The sequence below is a fragment of the Chelon labrosus genome (genome assembly GCF_963514085.1).
Source record: "Chelon labrosus genome assembly, chromosome: 11".
Taxonomy (NCBI): domain Eukaryota; kingdom Metazoa; phylum Chordata; class Actinopteri; order Mugiliformes; family Mugilidae; genus Chelon; species Chelon labrosus.
The window spans coordinates 23,744,535-23,771,355 of NC_140344.1; the positions used below are offsets into that span (position 1 = coordinate 23,744,535).

At 41.8% G+C, this 26,821-nt stretch overlaps 1 protein-coding gene across 1 annotated transcript in view; it reads left to right on the top strand.

The window, feature by feature from the left end:
- Positions 1 to 26,821, top strand: part of cdh13 (cadherin 13, H-cadherin (heart)) — a 254,830-nt gene that overhangs the window by 73,269 nt on the left and 154,740 nt on the right. The window contains exon 5 of the mRNA XM_084555537.1: positions 11,999 to 12,143. Within this exon, the coding sequence (XP_084411663.1) occupies positions 11,999 to 12,143 (145 nt within the window). The remainder of the gene's footprint in view (positions 1 to 11,998; positions 12,144 to 26,821) is intronic.

Consider the following 26,821-nt stretch of genomic DNA (forward strand, 5'->3'; position numbering starts at 1 on the left):
GCCGAATATAGGTTATTATTATTATTTAGATCGATGGTATTACTACCTGAGGTAATCGTCAAAAATCCATTGTTTGATTTACACAATTGAATTTACACATTGAACCTACATATTCACCTTAGATTTTATCGCAAATATTGCCCTCTCTGAGCATTTTGGCTGAATTACTGCATCTAATTTTCTGTTCATAGAAATAAACTATATGAGTTGCACAACGTGTATGTACAGTACAGCCACTGAGCTAAACTCTAGCTATTGTCTACGCTATTGTTTTACAGCAGTCTAATGCCTTCCTTATTTACAGGAGTCGTAACTTTATGAGCCCGAGGCTTGAGACAGGTGAAGCCTGTTGTCCAAATCCCACTCCTGTTTTCTGCTTGGCTGGACTGTAATTTCCTGGGCTTTGGAGAGCAGGATACGCTGCCCTGCACACAGGAAAACAGGCCTGATGTGCACTTAGTCCCTGTATGTGGGCAAGAGATAAAGGACACACTCGCGCACACACACACATATACACACCATCAACATCACTGCCACCACCTACTCTCTGAGCAAACAAACCTCCAGCCGTCATAATAGCTCTTACCTTCAAGAAATATAACCTCTATGCTTTCAAGCCACAGGGTCACACTCCGCCGCACTTCACTGATAATGCCAGTGGTCTATAATTTGTTATTACATACACATAGTTGTCTAGTTAACAATGTTTGCAACACCCTTCCTGTGTCACACATACAGAAATTAAACTCTTCTGATCTTGGTTTGTGAAATGACCTCTTAGTTTTTAATTGCATTTTATAAGTAGGTTTTAAAACACAGCTTCAATTGTGAGCAAACATCCTTGACAAAAATAAATTTCTTTCTTACGTCTGGTAGGGCTTTGAAGGTCAACTCTATTTCTGCTAATATTTTTTTCTGCTAAATTTCTTCTTCTTCTGCATCTTTGGGGATTTTTTTGGAGATATTGCTGCCCTCTGGAGGATAAAACTATTTACTACGACCGCACTTTAGGTTCTGCTTGCTTTCCACCACATTACTGCCGCTTTGATCGTTTCCTGATTCCCCAAACAATGAACTGAAGGTGCGTGTGTTAATTCAAATTAAAGAAAATAGTTGTATTAATGCCTTAACTTTGACAGTCCTAATTTTCGTAAGTTTTGTATTTTCCCCCCCGCTGTAAAACCTCCCTTTGGGTCAGGAACATTCAGCTCTGAAGGTTGTGTCACTATCCTGCTGTCCCTCCAGAAATCTTTTTAAACCAATGCAGACATACTGCTGTGCCCTACTCCCAGGTAACCTGATTAAACAGTGAGTGGCCTGTTGCGGAGCCTCAGGCATTACCGCTGCTAATTCAGCCTGTCCGCCGCCTGCTGAGGCGTATGGCACCACCCCTAATGCTTTCTGCCTTAGTGCCAGGGCGGCTCCACTTACATCTGTAGAGACTGGAGACAGAAACACTACCAGCATTGTCTACTGAAACGTCTTTCACTGACCACAAAAGACTGGAAAAGGACTGAGGCGGTTCAATAGGTTATTAGGATCTATCCTGAGGGAGGTACAAAAGTAAATACACCAGTCATTGCCAAGAATTTTTAGGCCATCTAATAATAAAATACTCTGCCCCATGACATCTGAAAGTTATTTGTTCGAGTTTTTGGGTTCCCTAAACAGTAAGTTTTAACTATATCTTCAGCTCAATAGAGACATATTTATAAAATGTGCAATAGTCTGTACCTTTTAATACCTTGTAGATTAACAAACTAGTCTGTAATGCTGTCCTAAATGTCGCAGCTGTGCACAAAATTAAATAGAAATTGTGTCAGTATTTCACATTTGCACACTTTTTATTACTGAAACAAGAAATGACTAGAGCATGGCTGCTGTAACGCCAACAGATTAAACTACACATAAGAGTGAGTTAATGACAAAGTAAAGATTCAGCATCCATTCTAATGTAGCTCGACCACTGACTCTATATGAAGATGGTTGGACAATTTACGATGTCACCCACGGTCTTGTGTGTGTGTGGTGGCTTTGGTCGCTGCCATCTTGGCCGTACCTGACTGCATCTAACTCCTGGCTAATTAAAAAATGGGTATAGAGATGGAAGGTGCCAGTAAGATAAGTACATGGATATTGACTTGCCAGATCATGAAATTAGTCTCTGTACAAAGGTTACTACAAAGTCCCTGAGTTGAGATTGGGAAATTGAGGTCAATTGAGGCGCAGTATAAAGGCAACATGCAAACCTCACAAACTGTCACAGAGCGGTCGTACGTCGTCCACTCTCACCCATAATGTAGTCGATAAAAGCTCCCCAAATACTAAGAGATTTGGAATGACTGAGCATCTGGCAGAGAATTTCTTCAAGGTACAGGCAGGAAGCCAGGAGCAAAGTGGGGGCGACTGATTTCCACTCCTTCAGGATCTCCCTTTTTAGAAATGCCAACCATAAGCGCTGGTTGCAATAGTGGAGTGGAGAGTCAGCATTTGGTTGGAGCGTCCTAATATCGCCAAGAGACTGTCGGGGGTTAGTCGTTTGTTATGTGTTGTGCTGTACAGGTGGGAGATATCATCTCAGGAGTTTCTAAGCTTGGGTCAAGCCCAGAAAAGATGAGCGAGGGTCCTCTCACTTGATTTGCAGTTGATGCATGTAGCATCTTGTTCAGTTTGGTCTAACTTTAAATTGAATGAGTTGGAGTTTGGCGTTATGAATTTGGACGTTTTAACACGGGGACTGTGTCTCTGGTAGCCGTCCTCAAGTAGCCATTCAAGGAGCTGCTGTTTTAAGCACCGGCATTCTTGGCTTCTTTTTCAAATTTAAGGATCCAGGCCCAATGCATGTCTAGTATAAACAGAAATAATTGAAATCCCCAAAAATCCCACTTTGGGATAAATAAAGGAGTATCGTATCGCATCGTATCGCATCGTATCACATCGTATCGCATCGTATCGTATTGTTTCGTAATGTCCAGTCTCTGCAAATATGCACTGCATCACTTAGTAGACAAGTGTAATAGTATTAGTAATAACAAAAGTACTTCATATTGTATGCTAAATGGCCACACTGCCTGCACATTACCCCTCAATGTTTTAAAACCATGTTCATTTTCTTGTTTTCAACATGCATTTTCAAACGCATACAACGATATCTTTATTTAAAGAAAGGAATGATAAAAACCGAGAGTAATTCTACACTGCTGTCCTACTGGTGGCATAGTTCAGGACTGAGTGCTCCATTTTTAGACCTTCTTGTAGCAGAGACACAAAGCGCCAGAAATGAAGTGGCAAAGATATTAGCAGACGGGTAAGCTTAGTTTTCCATCGGCTCTCCAAACAGTACCATGAGTGCCAGACAAAAGGAGATTGAATTATACTTTATAGGAGGAGCAGGGGGGTGGCGGGTGTTTTGTACCGCGATACACCAGGGAGAGCCTTTGTGACGCTTTCAGCACCTTTCTGAAGCAGGATTATTTTTTATCTTGCCAGACGGCCAGTCGAATGAAAGATCTTTTCTATCATTTTCTATCTTCTCTGTACTTTTAACTCCCCCCCACTCTTTTCACCTTCCATCTTTCTTTCAATCTCTCTCCCTCCAAAGACCATCTATTTATATCTTCTTTGGCATTCCAAGGGCTTCTTTTCTTTTGATGTAATGAGGAACATTTGTGACTCTGGGATTAGAGACGGTGAAAAGAAATCCGCACAGCACAATCCAATAGTCCAAGAGAAGTTGGGTTTGGTGAAGAACACATTAACATTTTATTTATAATTTACAATATCTGGGACATTTGTCACAATAAAGACTTCTTATAATGGATTTGAAATCATTAACTGGTTTTGTAATCAGACCAGATCAGACCACCAAGTTTCTAATTTCAAACATTTCTATTTAAGGAGTTAGAGGTGTGAAGAACAATGCGGCAGTTTCCCGTCAAAATAGTCAAAAATGTAATGTTTAAAATCTTAGCCAGACTACTAAGGACTACTAGGAATCATAATAGAGTAAATTAACCCAGTAGGACCAAGCACCAAGCACATAATTGCTGTACCTCGAGACCCTGCTGTAAAAGACATTGCAATCAGTTTGGAGGTGAAACTAGGATAAATCTTTTTTTTGTGTTAGAAATACTGATTTTTGTCATATTATAGCGCGATATGGCAACTAATAAATCTGTGACGGTAATAAAACAGTGGACAGTACTGTAAAACTGGTAAATACTTTTTTTTAATATGGTAATGCTCAATATTCATTCTAGCGACTCTGTAAAGCTTTACTGAGGCAAAGCCGGGGTAGTGCTTACATACTAATTTATATTGTTCAAAGGTGGTGTGATGACACCAGATAATTAAAGAGGAACTACTGTTTTTTACAACCAGGACCTTATTTCTGGCATAAAATATGATTGTTTACTCACCTATATAATTTTTGTGTAATTTGTAGTCAGTCGGGAGATGATTAGATCAGCAGATATCCATATAGTGGGAGTGACTGGGGCACCGAAATCCGGCCTCTAAATAACGCATTATCTGCTGCGAAACTCGTTCATTTCACCAATATTTTGTTAACGTGCGCTAGTGCTATTCCCCGTATCATCGTCGTCTGTAGATTGACCTACAGACCCCGGATGATGTCTTCTGACCTGGCAAAAGTTTTATGGGTGAGTAAACGATCGTATTTTATTTCAGAAATAAGGTCCAGTTTGTAGAAAACAGTAGTTCCCCTTTAACGTTAAAACTAAAAAGCTGGGCTCATGCTGAAAAAGTTATAATTAGCTCCATCCCTCCAGTAGTTGATATTTGTGAGTAAATATTAAATATATGCATAATTTGGCTTGACACACTATAAATGTTGGTGCAAAGTTATGTGATCCAGGGATTAATTGGTCCATTTGGACACGAGAGCCTCTGAACACATGATGGCACGTGTTTGTGAAGCCCTAGCTACTGGACATAATTGACAATTATCTTTTGCATTTAAAAAGGGGCAAATACGAGACTCCCAAATCCAGCAGGCTGTGCAAATGGTTTCACAGAGCATTAAGAACACCTCAGCCGTATTTAAGGACCTTGAAGACACATATGCTATAATTCATGACATGTGACAGTTGGCATCCGTTTATTCATTCTTTCATTCTTTCGTTCATTCATTCATCCATTCATTCATCTTCCATAACCGCTTGTCTTGTAAAGGGTCGCGGGGGTGCTGAAGTCTATCCCAGCTGTCATGGGGCGAGAGGTGGGGTACACCCTGGACAGGTTGCCAGTCTATTCATGAAGGCTAATGCTAGCTTGACTCCGCTAACATAAGGATTGCTCATAACATTAGTCGACTTTTATTCCCATTCGTTCTGTCAAAATACAATGTGTGATTGTGTGTGTGTGTGTGTGTGTGTGTGTGTTACCACCCTGTGTGTATAGCATGTTTTACTTGCTATTCATAACAGCTCCTTAATTGCTTGTATTGCAACATCCCTTCATCTGACAGTAAAGACTCCGTAAGACGAAAGTAGTGGACTGACTAATTAAGTTATGCTGCCATTCTCGGAGCCGCACCACTAGCGCGGCTGAAACATTTGAGGAAAGCTCTGATCTTGTTTAAGGCTTGTGCAGCCTTTTTGATTAGGCTGATGGCATGAAGTCGTGGCTGCACTTTGCAGAAAAATACGCTCTTCAGCAGTAAACCCTCATCCATTCCCAGTTGGTCTCTCCGGATCTTTCAGACCATTATGGCGAGAGCACGAAACACACTTGGCAGCTGTGCTTCCTTCTTGACAGCCCGCTTCCATGGCTTAATTTCATCGCTGTAGAATTATTCAAGTTTTTTTTCTAAGCTAGATAAAGCAGATGTGTACGGGACCGGCGGATTAACGGCCTCTTCTCGCAGTATTTTTTTTTATTATTATTTATTTTTTTATATGAGCTGGTGCCTCCAGGTCTAAACTTTGAGTGGAAAGGGAGGGGAAAAAGTTTTCAGAAAATGAGGGGGGAAAAAAGCATCTGTTGTTATCACACCTTGCTGTTCTGTGCAAAAATTGAAAAGCATGGGGAAAAGCTTTTCATCAAAAGTTGACAGACTGAGGTTGGAACATAACATAATAAGTACAAAGCAAATCCCTAAAGTGCATATGGTTTTTCATCTTCCCAGTCTAAGGGCTGTCAGTGGAGATGCAAACTTCTCATTATCGCCTTTATTAGGTGGTCAGGATGCCCTGTTTGTAGGCAATTCAAATGCAGCTGATCAATCACATTCAATGTGTTTGAGCCGCACAGTAAAACGTTTCATCAAGTTTTAGGATGATGAGATTATGACCTCCCCCTCCTTTGCTGTGTCCAAGGAAGAGCACCGAGGAGAGTCTCAGGGAGGAAAAGCTCTCCCACCTGGGGACTGACTGAACTGTGTCAGGGCAGGACTGAGGTTCCGCTGGGTGGAGCGCAGCCTCCTGATAAAGGCTGAGCCACAGGAGTGTTTGGGTGGTGCTTGGTATTATTCACCTTGAAGGTACCGCCAGAGCATTTTCACCGGGATCTTAAGAAAGCTGCAGGAAGGCAGAGCCCCTTTGAATTCACCTCTCCAGCACAGGGAGGGCTACTTGAATGGCTCAGGAGGAGATGAATTCTGAGTGAATGTGAAATGAGGCAGTGGCAGTGGAAGGCAGCGGAGACGCTTCCATATGCATGACTCGATCCCTTTCACCATTTTCCCTTTCATTCTTCCTATTCTTGTCTATAGTTAAGGCTGTGATAAAACTTCCCTTTTCCTCTACTCCTGCCATAATAAGCCAAGTGCCCAATTGACTTGAGCTTCAGCTCACACCCCCGCCTATTTCCTCCCTTGTTATCAACCCTAGCTTCTCATCTGGGCACAAAGGCCTTTCAAGACTCAATACCGCGGTATTCTTGGAGAATGACAGAAGAGAGAGGAGTAAAGAAGAGGAACACAATATTTGGTTTTACGATACTGAAATGAGCCGGAGAATTTCAGAAGTCCTAAACAGTTTATTCAGTTGCATATGTAAATTTTATTTACTTCTGTGACAGAATATTTATGTCTGTGCCCGAAAATGTCACTTATTTGTCTATCCCTTGTTCAGGAATGTTGTCCATGTTGAAGAGAATTGATTTAAAGTAATTTTACACCAAGGCTATGACAGTATTATGAAAAATGTCTAGTGCATAACAATATGAAGGGGTCAAGAGCTTTTTATATAGCAGGCGTAGTATGAAGTGTTCACATTTCAAATACAAAAGTGCAGCCTTTATTCTGAAAGACTGCTGGACTTGAAACTAATTTAGAACTCTTCACCAATGTATGATAAGATCTGTAAAATGTTCATGCGGAAGCTTCTCTTACACAGTCTCAGTTCATCATGGACTGTAACAGGAAAGTGAAACCGCAGGAGAGAGAGATCACTGAGACGTATTATGTCAGAGGACAAGATGTAGTCACAGATCCAGGTCTGCAAGCACAAGCACACGGACAGATACAACGGTCACCGAGTTATCATCTCCGCTACGAGTGACTACCACCACTCTGGCGCGATCGCGAGCCAGAGCCAACGCTTCAACTCTTTGCGCCTTTCACTTTCCCAGCAGATGAAATCGCGTCGCCTTCTTGCAATTTTCGACTTGAGAAAACATCTCGCCCTGATCCGTGATAGATGCAAAATAGGCGGCCTCGTTTTACCGGCAGGCAAGTGATGAGCCGTGCGAGGAGTGCGATGCCTCGGGTGTGCCTTAGTCTTCCTCCACTTAGCAACACCCACGCTCTGTGTGCCATCATGATTGGGTGCTCTTTAGGAATGTAATGGGTCATTTTCTGTGCACATTGATGCGGGGGGAAAAAAGTAACATAATTAATTACATTTAAAGCGTACTCTACATTCACACATGTAAGTATATATTAATGTATTTCACATATTTTCTCATTCGAAATTTAACTTCCCTCTTTTTCACTTGAACAGTTACATTAGCAGTTCCCTTGAGGTAGAAGTGACTGATGATGACAATGTGTATAGTATAACTTATACCTGCTGTATGCTGGCGACTGATTGGGCCTCGGAAGACCTTGCTCCACATATTTCCACGTGTCAATCGACGTTGCTTAACACTGCATAGACTGTACTACAAAAACTTGAATTGTCTTAAACACTTTTTATGTCTGTCATGCATGGACAAAATGGAACGTGCACATCAGGCCTGCAGTTTTCCGCAATGCAAATGTCATCACATTGAAGAGGGAGGGTGCATAGGTGTAGATGGTCACCTAACAAATGAGGTATGAAATGAGCTGTTGAAAGAGACCTAGATAAAGTAGATAGAATATGTCCTGCTAGAGCTTTGACCCAGTTATACTTTTTTTTTATAGTATACTGTGAATACAGTTAGTAATAAAAAAACGACTAAAGAAATTGTCGATATGTGCTGAGAGACCTCAAGTAATATCTTAAATTAGTAGTTTGCTTTAAAGGGACTCCTGTCTTGTTGCATTCTGAGCCATTTCGCCATATCAGTGTGGAGAGATCAAAATAAAAACTGTGGCTTATACCATACACGTGCAGCTTTGGCCATAATGTGCTACTGAGAGCAATGAAAGCTTAGCAGTAGCACTACAACGACGTGTTCAAACAAGTGGTTCCATACATGGTCATCTTTTTCTATTGAATGCATTTCGGCATTGTCAGTAAAGCTGAGTAAAAGGAAATAAGGGCATAAGCACGTAGTGTATATTTGAAAATGTTATATTCTTATATATTACGTTATCTGATTTCTTTTAAATAAAAATGCTGAATTTAATTATTTGCGTCACCATCATGTGCAACACAGTTTTCTTTTTTATAGTAAAGGAAAGGATCTAATATGTTGACATGTCACACGTTCATGGTTCCGTTTAGGTTTTGCTGAGAGATCACATGTATCTTTGATTATGTGTTCCCTCCTCTCTCGGAAACGGGCCACCGCTGCGTTGTCAAACAATCTGAAGCTAGACACCTCACAGCTAATGTACTCATTACAGCTTAGGCACGCTGAGAAGCTAGACAAGCTAGACTACATGTGATAATATGCTAGACTACGTGTGCTAATGTCTCCGTGTGAGTGGGTGAAGTCATGCGTGCATACATGTTTATTGGCATGGGACGATATATCTTACGTGCTGCAGATAGTGTGTTTCTCAGTATGTGCCAGCCTCTCTTTGTGCTGTTCAGTGGGTAAAATAAAACCCACGTCATTAGTTAGGGAGTCTGCAGTTCTACAGGATTGAGACGGAGGGGGGAATGATATCTCTCTTGGTATATTCTCGTGGCAGAGTGAGAGGAGGTTGAAATGACACATGAAACCATTAGGCTACTTACACCCTAAACTCTTAATTCAGTTGCATGTGTGCCATTACCACCATTAAAGTATAGAATGCGTCAGGCACCATGCTGACGGAGAGATAGGAGGACAAAGAGACTCAGAGGAAGGAGATCGACAGAGAGTGGTGGGATGACACGTGTGCTAAAGAGGTTGCATGACGCCATGCATTACTGATAGGAAGAAGACCTGGGTAATGTGATACTAGAGATAGGGGAGAACCTTTTTGCACTCACTTCCTGTTTTCCTAAGAAATCGCCAGAGCTCTGCATCAGCAATCTCTTTAGCTGCAGATTAAGATTGTAATTAAATAATTACATGCATGCGGCTTCAAATGGGATTTACAAAAGATACGTGCTTAGTTAATCTCAAAAAATAATCTGATCATTAAGTGATCATTAAGTGTCTAATCAGAAGCGCACTCCAGTGCAGTTTAGGATGCATGTAGAGATGGTAGTTTTGCCAGTCTCTAGTCTGTTAATTCCTTGTAGCCATGTATGAACCAGGTATGCAATTAACTCTGAAACATCTGTAACACATTCTTTTAGAGACATTAATTTGTAGAACTGTAGTTTTTTTTTTTTTTATGACAATGACACTAAAAGACCCCAACCAACACAAGTTTCAGTAAAGAGCACAATAAATAACCAGCTATGCTCTTCTTCTAAGTTGAATAAAGTCCCTCTGTAGGTCAGTTTGGAATGAAGTCGGGGAACAAATATGTCTTGAATGCTCCAGTATCAGAAACAGAAGTGGCTGTCTTCTGCACGAAGACAGTTGTAACGTTATTAGCCTGTTTGCATTGTGATTTCTGACCTCAGAGCAGCTGCTGTTCCAAAGCAGATCTCTTCTCAGTCAAAACAGGGCAAACAAGATGCAACACGAAACTGGGGGAAAAAAAGGCATTAAGGCATTTCATTGAGAGTATATATATCTACCTGAGGTGTTCGTTATACGGCATGCTAGAAGCTTGTGTTTGATAGATGGATGTGGAAGTTGTGCAAATATTCATGCTGCATAGAGATAAACCCTGTTGACTTTAGTGATCCTTTAGCTTGTATGGGGGCACCAAATCAAAATGAAATGGGCACCACCTTTGTTAAAATATCTGCCATATCCCCATCAAACTCCGCTGTATTTAATGCAAATTAACTAATATAGCATATAGCAAGTGAACATAGTGTAATAAGATAATGTAGAATGCAAAGAATGTATGAACTAAGTCATCACTTATGAACCAACCAGAGGTGTACGGTGGGGTAATTATTTTCAGACACCCGCTTCTTTGTCTTCTTTGTCTGGATCAGGATTGTTCCAGTCGACCCACAGATGCTTGATCAGTTTGGGATCTAGTGAATTTGGAGGCCAGGTCAACACCTTGTGCTGTTCTTCATGTTTTTTTTCAGTTGTTCCTAAAGCGTTTTTTGTGTGTGTGCCTGTGTCAGGCTGCATCCTGCTGGGGATGGCTTCTGCCATCAAGGAGTGTCATTGCTATGGGGTGGGGGTGCCTGGTCTGGTCTAGGTGGGTGCTACATGTCTAAGTAACATCCACACCAATGAATGCCAGGTCCAGAAGTTTCCCAGCAGAACTTTGAATTGTGGCCAATGATATTTACTTCTCCTGTCAGTGGTTTTAATGTTGTGGCTGATCGGTGTTGATTTGACTTGGAAACGTCAGTTATTCACTGACAAAAGTTATAGTTTTTCATTCACCGAATTGATATATTGCAGCCACTGCAAATTCTGTTGGAGAATTGAAAGTTTTTTGTTTTTTTTTAGTTATATCATCAGTAATCTTACTTTGCCATTGTTAGGTTGCACAAAAATAATGAAGGAACTCAGTTATTTCTTTTAAATATTTCACTTTTATTATTATATTTTGGAATCGCAGTGTTATTAGTTGTTAAAGCCTGCATGGTACAAATACAACATCACTGCTGTTACTGCAGGTTCAAGACATTTCTATAAAGCGGAGAAAGACGTTTTCTCACTAACAGGACAGGGTTGTTCCACTTTGGGTTAAGAATTGCTAGTTTTTTGAATGGATACGGTGCATATTTTAACTCTGCTCAAGTGAGCTAGCATGGTCCCCTGGGTTACTGGGGAAATGACTAGAAATATTGCAGAGTAGGGGGGAAAACTGAATGCATTAATATGAGATGCAAGCCAAATGAGGTTCCCTCAGAAGAGGAGGAGCGGTTGAGTCTGTGTTATCCAGAAGGACACAGCTTGGTGAGGTTTCAGGGGAAAAAACTCAATCTTTTCTGAAAGGGTTCGGTGTTAAACGTACCCAAAATAGTTTTTAACAGCAATTCACTGCCATTTATTCCTTCATGTAACCCAGAGCTCTTGGCACCCACAGGCAACACGACTAGAAAATAACAGAAACTGTACTTATTTGTTCTGTCTGTTTAGAAATTCTAAGCATCATTACCATTTGTCGAAGAAAATGCAGTCAATGGTATTTTTAACTGTCAACTGTGTTAAAGTCTGTGTCTTTTTATCAGGAAACCAGTGGGACGATTTTAAAGCACATAATTTGAACCGGTCTACGATTTCATGAAGATCACTGTAAATTAAATTTGCCCCTGGAGCAACATCCGCACTGTGGAAAATAAAGTGTTTTCTCTTCTCCTCCACGCAGCTGGATGTATCAATCACAGACTACGCTGGAAACATCTTCGAGGGACCGGCCATTCTTAACATCACTGTCATTGACCAAAACGACAACCGGCCCATCTTCAAAGAAACCCGTTACACAGGGGAGGTGCTCGAGGGATCCCCCACAGGTAGGTGACATTGTTACATTGAAGGACTCTGGAGAGAACTCGGCTCTTATTGGATTTAGCTGGACAGCAATATCACACACGCTGTGATTGCTACACTTGAGACGTCCTCCACTCTGAGACGCCGTGAGGTGCTGTTGACGGGCATTTACATTTGTGTCCTCAGCCGTGTGGTTTTTTACATGTGGTTGCAAAGATAAAGTCAGTAGCTGTGCTGAAAGAACGGCACATGAAACATTTGAATTTAATGTTTTTTGTGGGATCAGAACCGACATTGAGGCGGTGTGATAGACGATAATTAGACGGTGATATGTGCCGCTCTTCTCACCCACATAATGTTTTTTGCAGGAGCACTGCCATTTAGGACTAAAAACAACAATTTTTTTTGGTTTTGTTTTTCTCCCGCTGCCACAGCAGACATTATGTTGTGTCCCTGTAACTCTAGATGGAAAGAGAACTCCTGCTACTTTTAGCACTGGGTTATCATTAATCAAAAGCAAAATAAGATCATAAGTTCATTCCACAGAAATATACAACATTAATCTCAGAACTTTCATCTGAATCCAGTTGATACAGGTTAAACACTATCTACCAGCAGTCTAATTGTGATTCCCTGCAGTTGTAATTTCAGCTTTCAGCAAGGCATCCTGGGTCTGCTTTGACATCCCGGTGTGTATTGTAACGATTGCTGCTATGCAATCCCGGACATGTAGTTCATTTTCAGGAAGATAAATTTCGAGTGATATAAGTTATTTCTAATGCGTGGTTTATACCTCTGCGTCAATTAGATGGCTAGCTCAGACCCTACACAGACTGTAGCCTGACCATAGACTGTATGGACAATACGTCACCGCCTCCTTGCATTGGCCAAACTGATGCTATTTTCCCGGGGGTATGGGCGGCGCCATCTTGCGAGTTTGGAGCCAGAATCTGCACCACACAGTCCGAAAGTGGAGCCACGTTATCGATGACCCGACCACACTTGTGCCAGAATCACTCACATTTTCATTTATTTAATACTACGCTCTGCTCTACCTCTACCAGTTACATGGAAATGTTAGATTATACACGGCACTTATTGTTAAAAAAACTTTTTTACAACTCTTATATTCCCACAGGACGCTTTACCGAGAGGTTGGCGTGGCAACTGGTAGTCACCATTATGTCACATCCTGTTTCTATACCATCAAATAACGAACTAAAATGAAACTTATCCAAACAATTTACATTAACCGCCTAAAATGACAGAAACCGTCCTTGTGTATGTAATGTATTAGACGTATATTTTAATGTTTTAGTTTTCACCAAGTCCCATCCGCTAACATGGAGGGGGCGGAGCTATACTCACCTATACTGCAGCCAGCCACCAGGGGGAGCTCTACTTGCTTTGGCTTCACTTTTGAGGAGTAGTTCCGCCGTCCATCTTTATACAGTCTATGAACCTGACGTGCACCTTGACGCAAATACAAATCAATAAAGGTAGAACACATGAAGGAAAGGTTAACTGAGGATGTTCGGCGATACGAGTTTCCTTCGCCATTGTTGAAAGTGAAGCAGGAAGTAGAAACAGAAATTAACCAGACTGGCAAAAAAGACACAGCGCCGACTAGCCTTTGGGTGGCGTTTTTACAGAGCGAGCCAGACTGACGAGTATAAATGACTCCCAACCGGCGTAGGCTACGTTATGTCGTCTATGTCCTGCAGAGGTATAAACTGTGCTTTGTTGCGGCTGCAAATTCTGGATGTGCCACACCACATTGTACGGGAAGATATAACGCCCATATAATTACAGCAGAAATAACTCCCCATGCCTAATGGAGGATCTAGTCACACCTTCAGTGTGGGGTTTTTAATTGGTCTAATAAAAGCTGGAAGTACCCAGAGCTTTGGTAAATGGTCTAGAAAAACTTCAAATGTATGCTGGAGTGAAATGTCTGTACTGTAGGAAAGAACTTACACTAAAACTTCCAAATATGTTGACTTCCTTGTGTATATGGACAAGTTGAACATGTTTGAGGAGATCAGAAATGATTGCTTCTACTTTAGACGTCCAGTATATTATTCTTGGCTTTTGATCTTTGTAAATATGTACAGACAGACGTTACTGTGTGGAAAATGTAGCAGTAGACTGTGGACTGCCTCTTTTCCCATCTCCTCCACCAACACCTCACGGTCAACAGTTTCAAAACGAGTATCTCGGAGACATGCCTGGCAGAGCTTTTCAGAGGACTCCTCACCTCTGGCTTCGACTGTAAATCCTGACATTTTTCTTAGATGCATTTGTCACTTTGTCACAGTAGATTTATTTTAGTTTCTCTGAGACGTTGTCACCGCCTTAACTGTTCTTTTATTAATGTTGACAGTTGTGCCCTTACTGGGCTAGAATATAAATAAAAGCGGTTGTAAATGTACATCATTCCTATTTTGGTAAAGTTGTACTTTGCCCTTCTGTCACCGTTACACAAGCTGATTGTGTGTGTGTGTGCCTCACGACTGAGCAGTATTTAAAGCTGTGAAAATTAAGATTCTGTTAATTCATTTATTTTATTTCGTCAATGTACAGCTGTGGTGTGAATGATTATACAATGGTTCTTTATGAAATGATGTTTCGAGCGGAGGCGGCCACATCTTTGGACTGTTGAACAGTTTCCTTTGCCGGTTGGAGTTTCAACATTTCAGCTTCTTTAACAGTGATTTTTTTTACTTTCTTTCTTTGTGGGAGACTCGTTCCAAACTTTTAAGACAGACTTCACTGCAGTCTGAAGAAAGTCAGAGAAAAGGCACGGTGGCGATGACGAAATTAGCAAAAATCAGTTGCTTCACCCTGTGTGCTCCTGCTGTTCACCTAGAATTGTTTCCCATTGACTCTGTTTAAAAGAAAAAATATCATCCCCAGGAGGAGTCTAGCTGTCATTTGTTCTACAGGCAAACATGCAGCAGACGGATTGTTTGGAGAAAAAACATCCGTTGAATGGAATGATTAGAAGAAGAAAGCGCAAAAAAAGAAATGCTTAAGTAAACACCTATACGTGGGAGATTCCGCAATTCTTTTTACTGGGTTTATTCTCACATCATTAACACAAAAAGCCAACAGACAAAAGCCTTAATCACCAACAGAGCTTTGCAGATAAGAGAGATCTGTCAACAGACACACACACCACACATGCCCACACACATGCACACACACACACTGAGCTTCCCATAGAGACGTTTGAGCAGTTGACAACTTCATGCTGAACTTGTGTTATGAATTGCTAATACGGGCATTGCTTATGCAATGGTATACAGCGGGTAAGCAACAGCATGTCATTACTGTCTATACAGAATGAGATAATGGGCTGACAAACTTGCACAGTTGAGTCTTGTTAGTGTAATGCAGTCAATCTGAAAGTGCATTTTGATGTTTTCACCTTGCAGCAAAAAGGCTGAAATGTCAGAAATCTCACTGTAAAGCAGCGGTGGAAATACCAAGTAATTGCTTCTTGCTGTTTGTTTATTCCATGTTTACATGTGTGGTTTTCGTAATGTGGATTACTGGTCAGAGGTGGAGAACATGTTGGTGTTTCTTGTTGGGTTTTTTTGTGTTGCAACGTTCAAATCTCTCAGCACGTTACGCAGTGTCTGTCTGTGTGTCAGGTTTGAGAATCAGCGTGTGCCTTTTAGCTGTACCAAAATCAGAAATATGACAACTCCCAGCAGGGAAGTCTCTCGGTTTGGTTTGATCCCAGTGGGCGCCAGACCTCACAAAAACACCTGAATCATCAAACCGTAGCGGCTTTTAGCCCCAACTCTGTTTAGTAGACAAGTTAACTCTCACTTCTGCAAGCTCAGCACTAATACTAAGAAAAAAAAGAAAATTTTCATTACTGGGTTTGATCTGATATCATCCGCCAGAGACCTTCTTGCAGCTTGGCCTGATAGAAATGAATTTAGTTTTATGCAATTATATAATACTTTATTCTTTTTAAAAAAAAACTTTATACAGTATCTCAAAGACACTCGGTAATTGCTTCCTGTAAGCTGCCATTTCCTGAGCAGAGCTGGTTGAATAACCAAAATAAGGAAAACCAGATAAACTGAAGCTTTATTTGATTTCCAGTATGGTGTGATCTGACAGTTCTTTTGTACTTTAGTTGCTATGGATGCCAGACCTAATATAACTCAGAGATTAGATGAAGGATGCAGCTCTGGAGGCTGTAAGGTTTTTGCACATGCCTGCAAATCAGTGTACTAAATAGTCTACTTAGTGTCAGTTTAATCTCTATGGTGCGTGTTGTAGTAAGTCAATCATTTAGATTAACAAACACCATTTTGGTTACACATTGGTTTCATGCTCGGTCGTTACAGATCTTGAAAGGATTGCATTGTTTGAAGAAGCAGCACATGGTTGTCATTGTCAGTCATGACTCTTTGGTCTTTTCAGCTGGCAATAAAATAGTCACCGTATTAGAAGGAAATGACTACACACGCCTTAAATATCAGGTGGTGTACAGTGGGCCTCAGAGTTTGTTTTCCTTCAGGAGAAATAAAGAGAGCAATGAGGTTAATCCCTGACAGTAAAGTCGCTGGCCGAGAAACCAAAACGGTGAGATGAAAGACACTAATAAGCTCCGTAGAGCTGAGGGGAGCTGCAGAGCTATCTTTGGTCTTATCATTATAAGCAACCACTTCCCGTACAAGCAGCAGTCATGTGAGCCATTTTTATATTTTTATATATATATATATATATATATATATATATATATATATATACATACAGTATATATACATTATTTTTTTTGACTGTAGTGTTTCTTCTATAATGAGAGTGACCTTATTTTCCATTTGTATGGGATGTATGGGACGTGCAGAATTTTGAGGCACAATTCTTAACTTGGCATTATTTCAAAACTCACAGGGAATTCATTGAACTTAAATACATCACTTGATGCTTTAAAATTGGCCAAACCACCGACACTGATCAGGCATAACATTATGACCACCTTCCTAATATTGTGTAGGTCTCCCTTGTGCCTCCAAAACAGTTCATCGGAGAATGGACGTGGTCCTTCTGAGGATGTCCTGTGGCGTCTGGCAGCAGAACATTGTTAGTCCTATGGATTGAGGGGAGGGGCCTCTGTGGATCATCCCACAGATACTTGATCAGTTTGGGATCTAGTGAATTTGGAGGCCAGGTCAACACCTTGTGATGTTCTTGATGGTTTTTTTTGGGTTGTTCCTAAAGGTGTTTTGTGTGTGTGCCTATATCAGGCTGCATCCTGCTGGGGATGGCTGCTGCCGTCAAGGAGTGTCATTGCTGAGGGGTGGGGGTGCCTGTTACATGTCTAAGTAACATTCACTCGAATGGCAGGTCCAAAGCAGAACATTGAATTGTTACAAGATGGTCAATGTTATTTACCCTCTCCTGTCTGTGGTTTTAATGTTGTGGCTGATCGGTGCATGAGGGTTACAGAAAACTGGTTGGAATGATTTTTGAACACTCCTCATTCTAGGTTTTAAAAAAATAAATAAATAAAATAAATCATGATGAGTAAATACCTTGAAGAAAAGAAACCCTATGGGTGAAGGCCAAAGCTGCGCTGGGAGTTAAAGCAGAATTAATAGTTTATCTCTTTTTGACCTGCCTTTTACCACCACTAAGTGAACCATTGACTTCTACCCGAATGTGATCTTGTCTGAATTTAAACTATAAACTACTATAAACTATAAACTCTAGTTTATAGTCTTTATTGCATGTCATTTATAACTCCAGTGTTTTCTTTTATTCTGTCTCGGCTTGGCGAGCTGCACGTCATGGGAATCCTTTCAAAAGTGATTTAAAAGTTTATTTATTTGTTGGTTGGTTTGCTTTTCATTGGCGCATTTTTTCCTGTTAAATTTAGTTTGTGCTACAAAACGATTTCCTCTCAAAAAAGAAAATCTCCATATGGCCCCAAAAGCATGAGTGAGTGTTTAATGAAGTTATATTTGATGTAAACACACTATGTTGTGTGTGTGCGATGGCGCATGTTCGTGTGCTGTGTGCACTCACATTGTGTGTGTGTGTGTGTGTGTGTGTAATCTGTTGCAGCGTGGTGTGTGTATTGCACAGCAGTGGCATGGGCAGCAGGGAAAGCTGTAGGGAAGAATGTCACAGTGCTCTGACATTTCTGTGCAAACTGATAACAAAGGCAGCCAAAGCCCGAGTCTCCTGGCAAGCCCTCTCCTTCCTCCCTGTTTACTCCTCCACTCTTCGCTTTCTTTTTTTTCTTTTCTCTATTCCAATTTATCTCTCTCATTCTCTTTTGCCTCCGTGCCCCACATTCCCTTGAGCTTTGTGTGCACACAAATGTACTCTACCATATTTACTGTTTTCTCCATCTTTGCTCTGTCGACCAACTTTATTTTTGAACTGCTGATATTGACTTACTTGCTTTTGCCCACTTCACTCTGGGTTTTCTGATTGTGTTTTGACGGCGTTGTGCTTTTTTTTTTTTTTTAAAGTCTGGGCAAAAGTATTGGTAACCTCCATAACAGCTTCTTTCTCTTTATTTATTTATTAGATTTAGCAAAGCAAATATCAGTTATAAGATAAGATAATAGGAATAAGAAGTGTTATTGTCATCATCCGTTGAAAATCAACAAAATACAGATTGGTAGCTCTTTGGTTTGGAAGCAATAAAAATAGAAACTATAGCAGCTATACACAATAAAATACAATATTTACAATAAAAGCACACAGTAGCACGCAAATGAATGTAAATGGTACAGTGAGGAATAGCAACATTTTAAAACTGTAAACATTAAAGGAGTGCAATGTGCCTATTCAGTGTAGGTGGACTGGGGAATAAATATGATGGGATTTGACAGCTTGAGGGTAGAAGCTGTTTTTTAGTCTATTCGCTGTGGATTTGATGACTCTGTATCTCTTCCCAGAAGGCAGAAAATGTGGAGAACGGTCTGCATCCGTGATGGGTGCGATCCTTGGACTGGCTTTCTTTTGGAACCGGCCAGTGTAGGTGTGTCTTGGGGGGGGTTGTGGTGAGCCGATGGTCCGCTCTGCCGCCCTCGCCGCTCGCTGCAGGTCCTTCCTGTTCTCCTCTGTGCGGCTGCTGAACCACACGGTGCAGCAGTGGGTCAGGATGCTCTCTGTAGCTGACCTGTAGAAGTTTGACGGGAGGCGCTGAGGGAGGTGAGCGCACCTTAGCTTCCTGAGGAAGGAAGAGACTTTGTTGTGCCTTACTCACCTCATGAGAGATGTGTGAAGTCCAGGTGAGGTCAGCAGAGATGTGAACACCAAGGAATTTAAAGCTGAACCTCCTCTGAACCTCCTCTCCCAGTATACAGAGGGCAGACTGCTGAGTGTGCTTGGATTTCCTAAAGGCCACTTGGAGTTTCTTGGTTTTTGAGGTGTTTAAGTCCAGGTTATTGCCACCACATCAACTGCACAACTTGCTGAACCTCTTCTCTGTAGGCTGATGTTCTGTTGTTAGATATCAGTCCTACAACAGTGGTGTCGTCAGCAAATTTGACATGAGTGATTAATGAGTAGAGAAGAGGGCTGAGGACACAGCCCTGTGGGGTGCCGGTGTTAAGGATGTGGGTGGATGATGTGAGGTCCCCCATCCCCTTGACATTCTGGGGTCTGTTGCTCAGGAAGTCCAGTATCCAAAAACACAGTGAACTGACTAAGCCCAAGTTGCTCAGTTTTTTAACCAGTTTGTGGCAGATGACTGTATTAAAAGCAGAGCTAAAATCCACAAACAGCATCCTGACATAGGTGTTGTCGTTATCTAGGTGCGAAAGAGCTGTGCGGGGAGCTGTGATGATTGCATCCTCTATTGACCTGTTTGCCCTGCATGCAAGCTGGTGTTGGTCTAGGTCAGCAGGTATTCCAGCTTTGATGTGAGGATGATAGGCAGTTTTGGGCTTCTGCGTCAATTTGACGCCATCGCTGACGTCCACCTCCCCAGAAATGTAACTACGTACCTTCTGTGAAATTTCAGCGGTTGTTTCAGTCGCCATTGGTTCATTTTTGTTTCTACTTCCCGCTTCATTCTCAACGGACTGGCAAGAAAGACACAGCGCCGACTAGCATTTGGGTGGCGTTTTTACAGAGCGAGACAGACTGACGAGCTTGGAGGCTTGGTTGTACAGCCTCACGGCAGCAGGAAGGAAGAACCTCCGGTCACACAGCATGGGTGAAGCAGTCGGCTGCTGAAGGCACTGCCCAGTGCTTGGTATATCAAGGGAAGAAAGAATGCATTTCAAAATTTATGGCAAGGTTTTCAGGTTCTACACACACCACATGCATACTATCTTAGAAGATGCATTTCGCAAGCTGTCTGTAGATGTAGGCAGTGTTAATTTTCTAACCAGTTCCCATTGTCTGTCTTTTTCAACGCTTCTTGTCTTACATACCATCAGTGGATTTGCCGAGAGGAAATAGTCCAGTCGGAATTTTAGCCGTGCTGCTGCAAAATTACTGTCATGTTTTTTGGGGTAATTTATGTTCATCTCTGGTCTGCCAACACCACGCAGACAAGTTAAATCTAGCTTCTAGGTGATATATCTCGTGTAATTGGACATGATGGGGGTATAAATGGAGATATTACTCATAGCCGAATCTCTGTTTGTGTTCCAGACTAATTTGTGTTTATACCAGTAGTAATTAAGGCCTTAGCTCCTGCTGTGAAGGGAAAGGGGAGGTGGGGTGGGGTGGGGTGGATCTGGTCTACTGTTATGTTCTCATGCACATAAAGAAACACAGACAAGCAGGATACATAGATACATACAGCTAAGGGATGGATGACATAGATAAGATATTACAGGATGTCATTTTGTATGAAGATCTAGTAGATGTTCCTAAAATTCATTTGTTTCATTCATTGTCTGTCCCTGTTCTGGAGCCATGCCTTCTGGCTCAATATTATGGCTTTCTGCGATACACCATTATATATAAATGGAAAAGAGCCATCATTACTGAATATTAGTTACACATGTGCTTCTCCTGCTGTGACTAGTTAAAATATCTTCTGTGGAAAAAGGTCTATTGAGAAATTGTTCAGTAAATTAAACACCTGTGAAATCAAAGCAGTAAAATCCCATGCTCATTTGCCCCAGAGAAGAGACACTTATACAAAACATATGCACACATGTAAGAGCGCCTGTGTAGCGCGCCACATGCCTCTCCTCAAAGCGCTCCCTCTCTCCGCACAACGCTTACCATTTCGCCCAAGGGGAGGGATCCTGTTTTTATGAACCCATGATGCAGAGCACAGACGAGGTGCACAGGTGTGGCGGGGACATTGTTTGCTCTCTCTCGTGGCTACAGTCAGCAGGGCACTGCCTGAAACACAGATCAGGAAAACCACCAGCGGGCGCGTGAGGAGCTGACATCGATCATGGCCAATGAAATCAGCACCTGTGTTTGAAAAGTTTCAACTTGGACCAGTATCTCTCAGGAGAGGAAAAAAGTATTTGCAGCCACAGTTTTAATATATAACTGAAACGTACAAGTTCACGGTTATCACTTTTTTCCCCTTTTTATCTCCTTAGTATCTGCAGTTTTATGTGACTGCACTGAAGAACAGTGATTTGACACTTTTTTGTTAAACATGTTAGCATGCTAACATTTATTAGCACTACACAAATAGGGAAATATCTGGTCTAAAGTAGTAAACAAATGAAAATGAAAACCTGATGAGTGTGATGACAAAAAAAAATGTGTTTTGATGCCCTAACACAAAAGCACTAACTCCTCTAGTTTAAAAATCTCGTCACTGAATCAACTAGCGGGTTCTTGTCTGAGGGCCTGCACACAAGTTAGTATGGGGAAAGCAACGCTGAAACACTGACTACTTAAAAGTAATCAGTCGGTCAATCCTCACACCAATTGGCAGTCATGAAGCTATAAGTGACATAATGTGCTCCATTTTCTTGCTTAAGTCAAAGCTTAGCCTAGTTACAGCCTGTTTAGTAGCAAGACAGGAAACATTCTGATGTAATTAAAGATCAGGACAGAATGCAGAGATGCAAGTTTTTGAGCACAGTCTTGATGTTAAATGCATGAAAAGAGGCATGTGGCAAGTTATCAGTTGCTTTTTTGTCTGCAATAAAACCACTGACAGGAGAAGTAAATAACATTGATCATCTTGTGACAATTCATTGTTCTGCTGGGAAACGTTTGAACCTGGCATTCATTACTTAGACATGTACCACCCACTAAGACCAGACCAGTGTTGACCTGACCCAAAGGCCCTGACTAACAACATCACACCACAGGACACCCTCAGAAGGCCCATGTCCATTCCCTGATGAGTCCCTGATGATCTCCACAATATTAGGTCATAATGTTATGGCTGATTGGTTTAAATCGACTACAGCACTACCTCTACCCTAATGACATTAGGAGAATGTGGCCTTGACAAAAATCATCCCCAGACCTGATTCATGCCGATTACTTGTCGACAACCCTTGTCACTCCCTCAGACCAGCACACAGTTGCAGCGATGTCAGAATAGCGCTCATTAATGTGGTCTCTGTCCTTCCGTTGGTCCCGGCCACCCTGCTGGGTGTGCTCAAACTCAAAGCTTGCTCTTTTGTTGCAGCATCACAGTTGCCACATGCGGTCTTGGTCAAGGAACCTCATATATTGTCAGCAAGCCTGAGAAAAATCTCAGCAAAATAAGCCGAACAAAATCGATAGTTAGCGAGTGAGGGTGCCTTTGGTGAGTTTTTGGGTAAGGCGCGTGCGAGAAGTAGTCGAGCTGAAGGGTTTGAGGTTTGGTGGGTGCCAGGAGTAGTCGGTGGGTGCAGAGAAAACAAGAAGCCGATTGATTCAGGAGAGAGATAATGATTCGACTGAGAGATTACACCAAAACTGGCAGGTAATTTGTAGCACGATGGCACCCGTTTGTCCCATTATAGTCTTTGCGTCTACCTTTCTGTCTCTCTCTCGCTCTCCCTTTTGTTAGATGGAGAACAGTCTGTCCGACGCCCTACCAGGTGACCTGCTGTCCCACAATGCCTCATTATCAGCTTGTCAGAGTGAGAAAGCCTGGCAAATTAATGTCCGAGGTATCCACTGAGGCTGCTGCCCAATTAACTCAGGGGGCATTGTTGTGTTAGGATAAATTAGTTTTTTCTCCCCTTTGCACTTACGGATGTTTATGTATATGATGCCATTTGGCTCAGAGAAGTCCACCTGGCCAACTTTTATTTGCCTTTAACAAGTTCAGTTTTAGTCTCAACGAGTGTCTAACCTATAAAACAACCGTTAAACCAATATTTTCCAATTAAAGGTTTTGTGATATATGACTGCTTATTGGTCATGTGAACATTTTCATTATGAACACACGGCTGCAATGGGATGCAAGCGCTTATGGCCCGTGGATAGAAATGCACGGTCCGATTCGGCCCTGAAACTCCCTGGGTGCTCAGTCATTTATATGCATCTGTTCTCCTTTCACCAGTGAGGCATCATTGATTTTCCCGAGCCTTCTTAACTGAGCCATCTTCTTTTGAATTACCATAGGCAGTGATATGCATTACACCACTGAAAGGGAAAAAATTGTATTCTAAATGGGCTTTATTTTCAATAGTGATTTGATCTGAATATATGTGAATGGGACTTTATTTGAATACATTTCTGTGGTTTGGAGTAAATTATTTTGCTCCCTTGCGGGTTTTATGTGGCTTTATGCGGTTCCCTGCACCACCCTAAGCTAAAAGTCATCAACTTTCTCTCCCTCAGTCTTCTCTGCCTCTTTCTCCATCTCTTTTCTCCTTGTTGTGTGTTATGTAGATGAGAGTTTTTTTCCTAATTTTAGAAAGAGCCTTAAAGCAGAATGTATCTCCCCAAAGCTGGCCGTGTGAAGGTGTATAGAGGACTGGGAATTCATGATGTGACAATGGCTCAACTCGTGGCCTCCCTGGTGGCCATTCCCCTACTTCAGCGCTGCTAATCTATTAAAGAGTTTCCACTCTCCTTTGCCCCTACACGGTCCCACATCAACTCAGGCTTGATTATCTGTCCCTCTTTCTTGGTTCGGAGGGACCTGCTCCTCTCGCTCTCACACACACACACGCGGTCTCAAAACCCCGCAGAGTTCAACCAGTCAAACCAATCTCTCCCCATCGCCCCATTTCCGCTCCCCCTTCCTGACAAGAAAAGACGGCCGTTGCTCCTGCCAAAACCCCCACTGCACCCCGGGTACTCCAATTTAGATTATCTCGCCTCTATTTTGTTTCAAAACGACTGCTCCCAGCCGTCATCACTGCCGTCCCGTATCGGGAAAACAGGTCTTCACAATTCAGACAAAAAAATAATAAAAACTTTTCTGAATATAAAAATGTTTCCAAGGTGACAATTTTGTAAGCTTCTACTGAGTTATGACACATACGCCACTGCAAATTATGACATTATCTGTGTAATTAAATGTTCACATTTTTTTCTATGTCATGCCCACGTTTATATATTTTTGGTTTCTGTAATTGATTTGTCTTCCATTGGTGGTACTAACATGATCCCTTTTGCACGTCGAATGACTGATGGTCACAACAATGCACACATGTATCATCCAATTACTGAAAAGTTATAAAATTAAGTTATAAAACTATAAAGTTAAGCTTTATCAACTTGGACATTTGGTCCACCACTCTAGTCTCACCTGCAACATCTCAATATCAATATCCTAATGAACCCAAAGAACCCAAAGAACAAATCTTGTTATTTTTCAGATTGGCCAGGTCACAGCTTTCACTTGTATCCCAACATCTAAAATATAGCCACCACATTTTGTCAAGACTTTCATGGGTCCCAGAATACGCATCCAAATGATTTGTCCCGGTTGTTTCGTGTAGTGTCACCCGCAGGTCCCCTTTTGTAGTTTTGAGTAAAATGTCTGAGCGTGTTGCTATTGAAATGCGTGCTCTTCTCCGGAATAAATTACAGTCGGTCTCCTGACGCCGGGTTCAGCCAGGAGGCAGAAGCACCACAATACGTCAGTTCAGACACAAGCAGTAGACTGTCTGCTCACGCTGCCATTTCTCCTCAGTGGTCAACAAGCAGCCTTGCTCTATGTAGGGCTGATAATACTGGACACCTCATGAACTGATAGCGTAAACCTTGTTACATGTTCATGGATAACAACAAGAGTGCCTATGGTAATTATGCTGAGAAAATAGACCAGACACTGAAGCTGTTGCTGCTGATTGTGTGCTGGATGTTAAGCATTGCCAAGTGTCAGAGAACCTCCAGTACAACAGTAAACTTGTGTTCTTGTTGATTCATTGCTTTACCATTTACCATTCAAAGCTATGTACATCAATGAGGCCTAACATTATGACCACCTTCCTAATATTGTGTAGGTCTCCCTTGTGCCTCCAAAACAGTTTGGACTCATCAGAAAATGGACATGGGCCTTCTGAGGGTGTCCTGTGGTGTCTGGTAACAGAATGTTGTTAGTGGGGGCCTTTGAGTCCTATTGGTTGAGGGGAGGTGGATCATCCCACAGATACTTGATTTGTTGTTCATGTTTTTTGAATAGTTCCTAAACCATTTTTGTGTGTGTGCCTGCGTCAGGCTGCATCCTGCTGGGGATCATCAAGGAGTGTCATTGCTATGGGGTGGGGGTGCCTGGTCTGGTCTCGGTGGGTGCTACATGTCTAAGTAACATCCATATGAATGAATGCCAGGTTGAAATGTTTCCCAGCAGAACACTGCATGTCACAAACTGGTCGATGTTATTTATTTCTCCTGAAGTGGTCATAATATTGTGGCTGATTGCCGTATATAGGCAGAGTGCACCTCTGCTGTTTGGTGCTTAATTGAATTCGCTATAACTGCGAAAGTAAAACAGTTCGCTAATAGAATACTCAAATGCCTCGAAATAATGGAGTCTCACTTTCGCATATCTCCATCTGATATTCTTTTGTTTTTCACCATTTCATGATAATTATCGCAAGAGTGGCGCCCTTGCAAATGGAAAATGAAATGGCGATGCATTTGGAGTTTGTTTACTCAAAGGACATCTCATTGGAGAAAGTAGATGCGGGACGTATGTTGTTTGCCCGAATGCAGAGATGTCAAAAGGATTCCAATTAAGCTCATAATTACCATCACCCTGAATGATCTACAGCAGCGAGGAAGTAGTTCAGTGTTTGAACTAGAGTGGAAATTGTCTCATGAACATCCTCCACTGAAAGCTTCATTGTCATTTCCCTCGTAGCAGTATGATACTTGAATTCTCTCATTAAGACGCTGACGCTCTCCTTAGTCTAGTTGTCATTCTCCAGCTGCATAGTTGTCTACTTATTCCAAATTACCACTGCGTCCCACTGTGTCCGAATGAAGCTGCACTGTACAAGGTGACAGGAGTCTGTGACTGCTCACTCTCTCCTTTACTCCCTCATCTTGTCTGACAGTCCTGTCTTTTTTTTTTTTCTTTTTTTTTTTTTAAGATGACAGCAAGTAGTCCACCATTCGGTTTCGGGGTCCTTTGCACTGAGAAGCAACAGAATACCTCAAGGCGAAAAACTCTTTGATTGAGTATTGATCTAGGATTGTCAGACAAGCAGAGATGACAAAGTTCACACTTGAGAACAAGGCATCGGCCCGCTGTGCATTTTCTGCAGTAATCAACTCTGCAGGGCAAAGAGATGTATCCATCAGTCAGGAATTCCGTGGTCCTGTCATCACT